At 50.6% G+C, this 10,592-nt stretch overlaps 2 protein-coding genes across 2 annotated transcripts; both read right to left on the bottom strand.

Moving 5' to 3' along the window:
- LOC142429446 (olfactory receptor 13A1-like) lies at positions 1-927 on the bottom strand. The gene has a single exon (XM_075534540.1). The coding sequence runs from the start codon at positions 925-927 to the stop codon at positions 1-3; it is 927 nt and encodes a 308-aa protein (XP_075390655.1).
- Positions 928-9,163: 8,236 nt separating this feature from the next.
- LOC142428713 (olfactory receptor 13A1-like) lies at positions 9,164-10,096 on the bottom strand. The gene has a single exon (XM_075533498.1). It carries the CDS (start codon positions 10,094-10,096, stop codon positions 9,164-9,166), a length of 933 nt encoding a protein of 310 aa, XP_075389613.1.
- Between the last annotated feature and the right edge of the window lie 496 nt (positions 10,097-10,592).

The raw sequence follows: 10,592 nt of genomic DNA, 5'->3' as shown, positions 1-10,592 counted from the left end.
TCAATTAGAAGAACAAGGGAAGAGTTTCTTAAGGGCAGCTTTAAACTCCTTGTTCCTCAGCGTGTAGATGAGGGGATTCAGAGTAGGTGTCACGATGGTGTAGAGGACAGCGACAGCCTTGTCCAAGAGCCCAGCAGAGCCCAGGACCGGTCGGATGTAGGAGTAGAGCACAGTGGAGTAGTACAAGGTGACCACAACCAGGTGGGAGGAGCAGGTGGAGAAGGCTCGGCGCTTGCCCTCGGCTGAGCGGATGCGCAGGATACTGGAGATGATGCAGCCATAGGACACCATGGTCAGCAGGAAGTTCAGGCCCGACAGGAACATGTCCGCAGTGATGGTCAGCACTTCAATGAGGAAGGTCGGGCTGCAGGACAGCCGCAGCACAGGCGGGATCTCACAGAAGAAATGAGCGATGAGGTTGGGGCCGCAGAAGGTCAGCCGCAGGACCAGGCCAGTCAGCAGAAAGGCATTGAACATGCCTGTGGACCACACAAAGGCTGCCAGGGCCACACAGACCCTGCCGCTCATGAGGGAGCCATAGTGCAGGGGTCGGCAGATGGCCAGGTAGCGGTCATAGGCCATGGCAGTGAAGAGCAGCAGCTCAGAGCTCAGTGACCAGGTGAAGAAAAACATCTGGCTGAGGCAGCCTCCAAAGGAGATGGTGCTGTCTGCAACCAGGCTCTGCAGCGCCTTGGGCAGGATGGATGAGGTGCAGACCATGTCCAGCACAGCCAGGTTGACCAGGAAGAAGTACATGGGGGTGTGCAGGTTAGGGCTGCATTGGATGGCTGCAATGATCAGGCCGTTCCCTGCCAGAGCCACTGTAAACAGGGTGAAAAAGAGGCAGAAGAGGGTCCCCTGCAGCCACGGGTCCTGGGTGAAGCTCTGTAGGATGAACACGCTCACCGTGTGGTTCCCCACGGCCATGGGAGACAGTTGGGCTGCATCTGCTGGGTCCCTCACTGAGGGCCACGTCCTAGGCAGGAGCTGATGGATTGGTCTCTAGCTGAGAAACACAAAGAGGGCCGCTTCAGTAAGTGAGAGGCCCTGGAGGGATGTTGTGGGGGTCGTCAAGACCCCGCTTGAGTTCTTGTCTCCTTCATTAAGAGAAAACACAAGCAGGGGAAGGCAGGTGCACAGTGATGGGTCAGCACTGAGAATGCTCACGGCCCCTACATCTATGGGTACTAGATCGTGACCTGGCCCCAGTCAGGGTGCTGACTATCTGGGCCTTCTCTCTCCGCTGCCCGGGGAAGAAGGTTGCTTCCCAGTTCCTGGGAGGGCTCCCTGAGGCTTGGCAGCCAACTTCCCCACATCCGAGGTTGTCATGTGCTTGTGAAAACCCTTATATCTCAAAAGAGATTGACTTAAAGCACACTATGAACTCATCGTGTTGTCTCCTGGACACCACGAAGAGGCCAGGCCCACATGCTGCGCCACTCACCAACTGCGAGGTTACGATTCACCCCACATGTTGTGGTGATGCAACTCGATCCACAGCAGCCTTTTCTGGGATGACGCCTCTGTTCAGTTGGTCTAACTTGTCGTGGAATGAGTCATGCTGCAACATGATACTGGGTCAGTCTCCTGCCACGGGCCCAGGAGGCCTCCAGACACACACCCCACTTGCTTTCTACACAGGACACACGGGGCTTGCATTGTGCTGGGAAAATGGCCAATCTAATGATTCCACTGACACAATGACTTCTTACTTGCTCACCCTGTGCTGTGCGCAGATGAGCACAACTGGATCCAGAAAACAAAAATGCAGATGCCCAGGTGACTCTGAATCCCAGATGCAATGTAAGCATGCCCCAAACAGGAACAAGCAGTTCAGAAAAATGCTGGTCCTAAAAGTGTCTGCTGTGTGTCTACATTCAAATCTCACCATGCTTCTCGGGCAGCCCACTCTGCTGACAGAAGTACCCATGTGGTGGTGAATGTGCCATGTACAACGGCCCGCCTGTGGTGTCACACAACACTCCTGCTCCCTTGCATGCTTCCCAAAGACAGCCGGGTACAAGCTGAGCACTGCCTGTCTGGGACAGAGGAGTTCGTACTGATCCTGGGGGCCCCGCGGGAATGTGAGAAGACTGCACATGACAGCAGGAGCCACCCAGGGATAGGGACGATCTGGGGGCAAAGGGGGTGTGGGGGCCTGTTGCAGAGCTATGAAACTATGGAAGCCGGAAGAAGAAACTGCAAGCTCTGGTGGGTGGCTCTGTTTAGGGAACGAGCCCTACCTCCCCCACCTCGAGGAGGAGGGTCCATGACCGAAACCCAGTCCTGCCAGTTCTTGAATTATTAATGCAATCCCTCCACTGTGCTTTGTGCAGTCTTGACCCAGCCCCTTCATGAGCTCTCCCTGAAAACAAAATGCCTCCTTTTCTACAGATGAGGGCCTGCCATGGACATTCTGGGGTGTATTTCTTGCAGACACCAAAGAAAAAGACAACAACAGAGAGGCAGACACAGAGAAAAACACAGAGGGACACACACACACACACACACACACATACAGGAGCGAGCCATGTAGTCATGCTCTCCCTCCCTGCACCTAGGCCCCCACTCCCTGCTACCAGGCACCCTGCACTGCAGAACCTACATGGACTCTTTCCCTTGTCCACCTTTTCTTTAACATTGAAACACAGACTCCCTCACTAAACATCGGAAGTGCTCACAGAAAGCTATTTCTATCCTCCGGCATATGGTGAGCTTGGGCTCCAAGGATGGCTGTCTGCTCGTCACACAGCGGGGGGAAGGCACAGCACAAGGTTTAAAAGCAGCTCACATCAAAAGCTTTTTCCTATCTCCTGAAGTGCTCCAGCAAAATCCCCAAGACAAGTCTACCCAACCACCGGCCATGGCCACCTACCCAATGAGGGGCTTGCTCCTTGGAATGAGTACACATTCATGACTCTTAATACAGGACACAGAGCCCTTTCCTCACCTTGCCAGGTGCTCCAGTGTGGCCTCAGTCTGCTGACCAGGGACACATGGTACTGCAGGCAGAGGTAACTTTGGTTTTTATGTAGAGGGAGCCCTGGCCGTTTGATGTGACCATGGAAGCGACTGCACCCTTGGGAGTCTTCTTGCTCTGGGTCTCGCACACCTGGCGTCAGATTTGCTGTGAACCATGACCATGGGGAACACACTATGGGCAGCAAGGGGAGCAGTGTTTCACAAAGCAGGTGGTGGCCCTTGAGAGGTCCACTTGGCTCACCCCCGTCTTTCTTCCCTGATGCCTAACTGCACACACACGTTCCCTTGGGGAGACCCAGTGCTTTGTGCCAGCAGAAATACCTTAGAAGAAAATGGCTCATGAGTGGCTGTGACCTGCAGTTGGGTGATGAAGGACTAATGGCTCTCTGATGATGTCCCAACGTCCACTCGGCAGTCCCCGGGACTCCACAGTATTAGATTCATGGGGCCACCTTTATCTTCCTGAGAGATAACCACGCACCTGACTAACTGCTAATTATTTCCTACTGAAAGCTGACACCTCATCATCTTTGCTTAGAGCTGTAAAATAATTAGTAGGATAATAAATGTGTTAGTCACTTTGAAAATAACCAATTAGCAATGTAATTTTCCTACCTGGAAAATCCACTTATAAAGGACAGTATGAAAACTTGGTATTGATCAGCTTTAAGATGCGATGGGTGTCTCCCAGGGATACTTCTGAGGTTAATCTACAGTGTATTACTTTGTATTTATGACATATATCATATCATTCCATAGTTCAATTAGAGTTCAATTTTCTATTATATCGAGTGTTCCTCTTCATTGAACTATGAGTTCTACCCAGAATGCATGGATGCATGGGAATTCCACTGAATTTTAGGATCGGTGTATGTGCTGTTGGTGTGGAAGACGCAGTCATGGCAGCACTTTGCTGTTAGTGGCGGGGAGGAAGCCGGTAATGTGTTGGACTTCCGAGCAGGAGGATCACGGAAGCAGAAGCCTTGTTCTCAGGGAGAGCTCGGCCAGAACAAGATAACAGGCCCGTGGCACCCTGGGAGAACACATCTACTGGAGTTCCTGCTTTCCATAGGAACACGTCAGACCACACAGTTTCTGTGCACACTGTGGGCGGTCACCACGGTGCTGGCTGGGGGGAGGGGGTGGGCTCTGCTTCTGTGGTGTAGGTTAGTGCTGACAGGAACATCTTCAACACAAGCCCCACGGGCTGGTGAAATGGAAAAGTGTGTGGTTTTCAGAAGAAAGATAGGAGGACCACCTCCAGCACTCTGGACCAGGTGGTGAGCCTGGTGCCCAAGCGTTGCTGCTGGATCCTGATACTGTGTGGGGACGTGGGAGCAGAAGACCCGCTGGACGTTCTGAGCTGGTGGCTTCTTGGCATGACTCATTGCCAAGCTCAGCAGGAGAGAGATCAAGCTCACGCTGCTCCTGTGAGCTTTTCCGTGACTGTGATGGGAGGGATGAGTGGGCTGAGGGGTTTGCTGGCTGGTGCTGATACGGAGGAGAAATGCAAGGAAGTCTAGGGGGGGCCCACCAGCCAGGAGAGACCGTCCCTCTGCTCCAGTCTCTTCTCTTCTTCCATCTGTTGTTCTCCATGGTTGGACATTGCTGAGGTATGTTAGAGTCTAGCACAGGTTTGCACTAAAACCAGGATGCCCCCAAACCCACTGCCATCAAGTTGATTCTGACTCATAGGGATCCTGTGTAAGGTTCCTGAAACTTTAAGCCTTTGGGGGAGCAGACAGCCTCATGATGCGCCCACAGAGTGGCTGGTGTATTTGAACCAATGGCCTGTGGTTAGCAGCTCAATGCCTAGTGAGTACATGTGGAAATGTGGGTGGAGCTAAGGCAGGAAGGAGGGCAGATACAGAGGGAGGGAACATAGGGGCACTGCAGCAGCAGGGTCACCCGCAGATAAGTGCCATCGCTTGCTGTGATTTTAGCTACAGGGACTTGGCTCACAGAAGCAAATGTTGGTGTGGTCTGACCCAGGGCTGCGCGGATGCTCAGTCCTCTGGGCCTCCTTATGGTCCTTTCTCTCCCCTATAAATCTGTTCAGGTTGGGGGCTGTGACTAAGACTGAGTGGTGGGAGTGGGGTATGTCTTTTGAGATCTTGGCATGTGTATGTGAGCGAGTGTGTGTGTTTCAGTCTGTGGGCTGTGGAGCCAAGGCTTGGTGAACAAGATCCTCCTAACTTTTAAGGAAAAGGAGACAGGAGAGTTTGGGGTCCACAAGTCGAGGAGCCCACGGTGTCTATTGCTTTCCACTCTACCTTCAGTCAACAGCTTTTCAGTCAGACTGCTGAGAGTGCAGGCTGGTCCTGGTTCTGTTGGAGAGACACATGAAGTACTGCTTTCCTGTTTTTATACAGTTATTCGTAATCATGTCCAGTCTCTGTGCGACTACCTGAAAACCGTCTGATGATTGCTTCTATGCTAAACCTCTGTCAGGGGAAGCCAGCCCCTAACACATCATTACAGGTCCGTTAGGCGCAATTGTACAGCGATAATAAGTAAAGATCATAGTAAAGTTATAGAAAGCATGAGAGATAGAAGTGAAGTATTGAAATAAATGGGAGTCAGTCACGTTTCATGGTACCATGCTCACCTAAACACCACTTGATGGTCCACGTGGAGAGAGAGAGAGAGAGATTTCATGCTAGCCCATGCTTTTTATCTTCTCTGAGGACATGGAAGCCCCCTAATTACAGGTGAGTACATATGTCACAGGAAGGGGCTGTCCTATAGGTAATACAGTAATGAGAGGGGGCTGGTCTAGGGACATACACGCAATAGGAAGGGGAGGGATTGGGATTATACATGTGACCAGATGGGCGGACACTCGATTCAAGATGGCGTCCTAACCTTGGTCATCCTTGGGCGGGTTTGACCTCTGGGGTCTCCTACAAGGAAACAGACAACTACTATCCTTATCAGAAGGGAGTGGGCCCTATTTGTTGTGGGATAAACAGTGGTGACTACTTGCTCTAGATGGTTGATAGCTCTCATAGAGAATAACCCCTGACCTACTTCTGATGACCTCAAAGTATAGTCATTCCCAAGCAGCTGTCTGGCATATATTTGGGGGAGACAGCATGGGAGAAATCCTTCTGTATCCCACAAACCTCCAACCTATGGGCCATGACACGGACTGGTAATGTAATATCTCTTCTCCCTGAGAGGCATTGGATTGTAGTCCAGGAGCATGTAGAGCCTCAAGTCCTCAGCCTTTGAAGGGCTGTTTCCATCCAACCTATTCACCTTCTAGTCACCCACCCACCATCCACCTGCTTTCCCATGCAGCCTCCTGTTCTATCAGTCAGTCACCTTTCGCCAATGCACCCACTCGTGCATGCATTCTTCCATTTTCCTCTCTCATCTTACCACTTACTCTGTTTCACCCACTCCCACTCCTGGATATCCCCTCATGACCATAGTTCACCCCACCCCTACCCTGCTCTTCTTCAATGTGGAGTTTCTGAATTCTGCCCCAGAAAACTTTTCTGGGACACAGTGCACAACAGAGGAGGCCAACTGGAAATCACCGGGAGAAGGACGATGTGGGTGATATCTGCAGACAAATCCTACAGGCAAATAAGCCCTTGCATGGAGAAAGCAGCCTCCTCGCTTCTTCTGTCAAGAGACACTTAGAATGACATCCACATGCCAGAGACGAAGCAGAACACTGCTCCCCCAAGCTGCTCGTGGGCCAGTGAAGTGAAGATGATGAGGACATGACAATTACCACCCAGAATGCAGTGGTAGCACATGTGTACAGCACACTCACAACCCATTCACACACTCAAGCTGCACACATCTGCAAATGCACACCCTAGCTCACATGTGCTCACACATGCAGTGCATTCATTTACTCAAATACTCGGACACACACAATACTCATACCTACATTTACACACACATATGTACTCAGACACACACACACATTCTCAGAGGCACATACACTTGTATTCATTTACATACACATTCAGAAGCACAAGCTCAGCCACAGATACCTACAGTAACACACCTCCTCATATGAAAAACACACACATGCACACATACACACACACACTTGCCCTGAAGCAAAGGCCAAGCTGGGTTTCTGGTACTTCTCTCAGGACACCCCCCCCACCTGTCAGTCATTACTAACTTTTAGCCCACTAACAAGCTTGTCTTGCCCACCTATCCCCTTACATGTCCAGCCAGCCCATAAAAATGGTGGTACCAGAACATGTAGAAGGCAAGCATCTTCTTGGAGCCACTTCTTCGAGTCTGGCTCTCCTGGAGCACCATGTAGTCTTGAATGGACTTTCAAGACGGTGTCCCTTGATCCAGGTTGCTCAACCTCAGAAACGCTCTTTAATTTGGAATGCTACATTTTCCACAAAGTCATCAGTTGTGGAGGTTATCCACATGATGAAATGTGAATTTAAAGAGTTTACTGAACTAAAGAAGACTCGAATATACAACACACACATGCATTATAGTCATTTCTACAGTGGAGATGGCATTCATTTTCTTTTCTTTTTTTTCTGTAAGGAATTGATAACCGTCTCTCAGATTCTCTTTCCAAGGGCTGTCTACCCTCTCTTGATAGCCCCAGCCCACTCTCCTAATGTGCCACTCAACCTCTCCTCACAGTGTTTCGCACAGAGCTGGTGCTGACCACAGTTTGCTCTTCCTGGCGCCAACCAGCTATTGCTGTGACATGTTGACAAAGGCACATTTGGCCTCCCTCTGTGGCTGCAGGACCACACATTAGCTCCTCCAAATGGCAGGCTCCAGGTCAAAGGAGCTTCACTCCGGAAAGGGCTCCACACGTGCAGGGTCAGAAACTCTGTGAGTCCTTGCATCACCCTCCCAGCAAGCAACGTGCTGCCACTTTTACATTCACAGCCTGCAGCAGCACCTTAGCAGCACTGATGCTGCCTAAGACTGGCTAATATGTAGGATATCACTTCCTTAATGTCTCCAATCATTTCCCTGATCCCCACACTCTGTCAGCAGGCCCTTTCTTTTTCCGAGTGCCTGGCCAACACAATCCACCTGCACTAAGCTCTGGAACTGGACATGACCCTGATGTAGTTCCTGTAGACTCAGTCTATGTCTCCAAGGAATCGCAGCTGTTCCAGAGCATTGAAGAAGGGGTTAGTTATAAAACAAAGCACACATGATGGGGCTTTGAGAGCAGCCATTGAACCTTAGGGCCCATCACTGGGCTCATTACGGAATAGTTGAGGCTGGTGATGGTCCAATGGTTAGATCGTTTATGTACCACCTTCTTCATTTTCACTTTACATGATCACCAAGTGTGTGTATTGCCAGTAGGTATTTATGCTCTACATTTATTAAATGCCAAAGTGGTTTCTAGGTGCCCTCTTAGCATTTTTCTAAATTCTTAATCCAATAGACAACCTTGTGATAAATTAAGACAAAATCGAAGTTGTCCAAAACTGCATTCCACTTGTATCAAGCATCAGTATCCATGGAAGCAGCTGTCAGAAAATCAAACAACGTACTTCATTGGACAAATTTGCTGCAAACAACCTCTTTGAAGTTTCAAAAAGTAACACATCGCTTTAATGACAACTGAGGTGCATCTGATCTGAACCATAGTCTCTTCCGTTGTTTTGCATTCATATGAAAGTTGGATCATCAGAGACAAAGACAGAGAAATTGAGGTGTTCAAACTGGAGCTTCATTATGAATATTGAATATGTTTGCACTATAAATGGACAGAGAATGAGCAGGTCATCTTAGGAGACTTATAGCCAGAGGGCTCCCTGAAAGTAAGAATGGGCAGGACTTTTAATAGCTTACTTTGGACACGCCATCAACCAGACACTAGAAAGGAACCAAAAAAAGCAAGGGACTCCCTCCAAGGATGGACTGATACAGCAGCCTCAGCGGCAGATGGGACACACCAATCTGAACCACGAAGATGGAGCAGGACAGGCTCCGCTCAGGCTGTTGCTCATAAAGTTGTCGTGTGCTAGAGGGCAACTAAACAGCAAGTCACAACACCGGACTCCTGATGATTTTAAATGGGAGACATCGTGTCTTCATTTATGTAGATTCTGCTTTCCAATATATATGGCACCAAATGAGTACATTTTGTGTTACAGTAACTTGGTCTTGTCAGCTTCTCTGAACCAGCTTCTCTTACCCTTAAATTATGCAATTACAGTTTCTCTGCTAAGAATGTGAAGACTTTCTTGAGAGCTGCCTTGACATCCTTGTTCCTGAGTGTGTAGATGAGAGGGTTCAGGGTGGGGCTCACTGTGGAGTAGAGCACGGCCATAATCTTGCCGGTCCCTGGGGAGTAGCTGGAGCCTGGGCTCAGGTAGGTGTAGATGACAGTGGAGTAGTACATGGTGACCACAGTGAGGTGAGAAGAGCAGGTAGAGAAGGCACGGCGCTTCCCCTCGGCTGTCCGAATCTTCAGGATGGTGGAGATGATGAAGCCATAGGACACCATGGTGAGCAGGAAGTTGAACACAGCAAAGAAGATGTCTGCCACGATGGTCATGATGTCGTTGACATACGTGGAAGAGCAGGACAGCAGCAGGAGGGGGGGTATCTCACAGAAGAAGTGGTGTATCACGTTGGGTCCACAGAAGGTGAGACTCAACATCAGGCAGGTGTTGACACCAGCACCAAGCACACTGATGCTCCACACAGCTCCAGCCAGCATCGCACACACCCGAGGGCTCATCAGGGTGCTGTAGTGCAGGGGCTGGCAGATGGCCACGTAGCGGTCATAGGCCATGGCAGTGAAGAGCAGCACCTCTGCGGCCACGGACCATGACAGGAAGAACATCTGGGTCATGCAGCCTTTGTAGGAGATGGTTCTCTTCCCTGCCACCAGGGTCTCCAGCAGCTTGGGCACCACAGTGCATGCACAGGCCACATCCAACACAGCCAAGTTGACCAGGAAGAAGTACATAGGGGTGTGGAGCCCAGAGCTGAAGATGATGGTGGTCACAAAGAGGGAGTTGCTACAGAGGGCCACTGAGTAGAGGGTGAGAAAGAGGCCAAAGAGAGAGGCCTGGAGCTGTGGAGTCTCTGAGAATCCCTGCAGAATGAATTCTGTCACCAGTGTCTGGTTACTCATGGCCTTCAGTTCGTCTGTTGAGACTCTTCCTTGCCCTCCAGCTGAGCTAAACAAGAGCGCATTCTGTCAATGGCCACTATGGGGAGGTCAAGATACTCGGTAGGTCAGATTCCCCCAAACTGAAAATACGTTCCTGTTCCATTAAACTCAACCGTCGCCATCAAAGAAGGTCCTCCAAAGAAACATGCAAGTGGACAGTAGGAGCACTCGTCCCTCCCTCCACCCCACTGCCAGGACTCCTCCCCGCCCCCACCCCAACCCGCACTGCCTTCCCCCTTGTCACTCTCATCACCACCCAGCAGGAGGCCTCCTGAGATCATACCATGTCTCACTCAAGTCTCTGGCGATGAAACATCTTTGCTTGAAACCCTGACCACTCACGTTCATCTCCAGCTCCTGACCACTCCTGTCCGACTCCACATCTGCGGGCTCTCCCTTGCTCAGAAGATGAGGCCCAGAGCCATGAGCAGCATGTGGTCCCACCTGCGTCAGTGCC

This window comes from Tenrec ecaudatus, chromosome 16 (assembly GCF_050624435.1).
Source record: "Tenrec ecaudatus isolate mTenEca1 chromosome 16, mTenEca1.hap1, whole genome shotgun sequence".
Classification (NCBI taxonomy): domain Eukaryota; kingdom Metazoa; phylum Chordata; class Mammalia; order Afrosoricida; family Tenrecidae; genus Tenrec; species Tenrec ecaudatus.
This window is presented reverse-complemented; position numbering and strand designations above follow the sequence as displayed.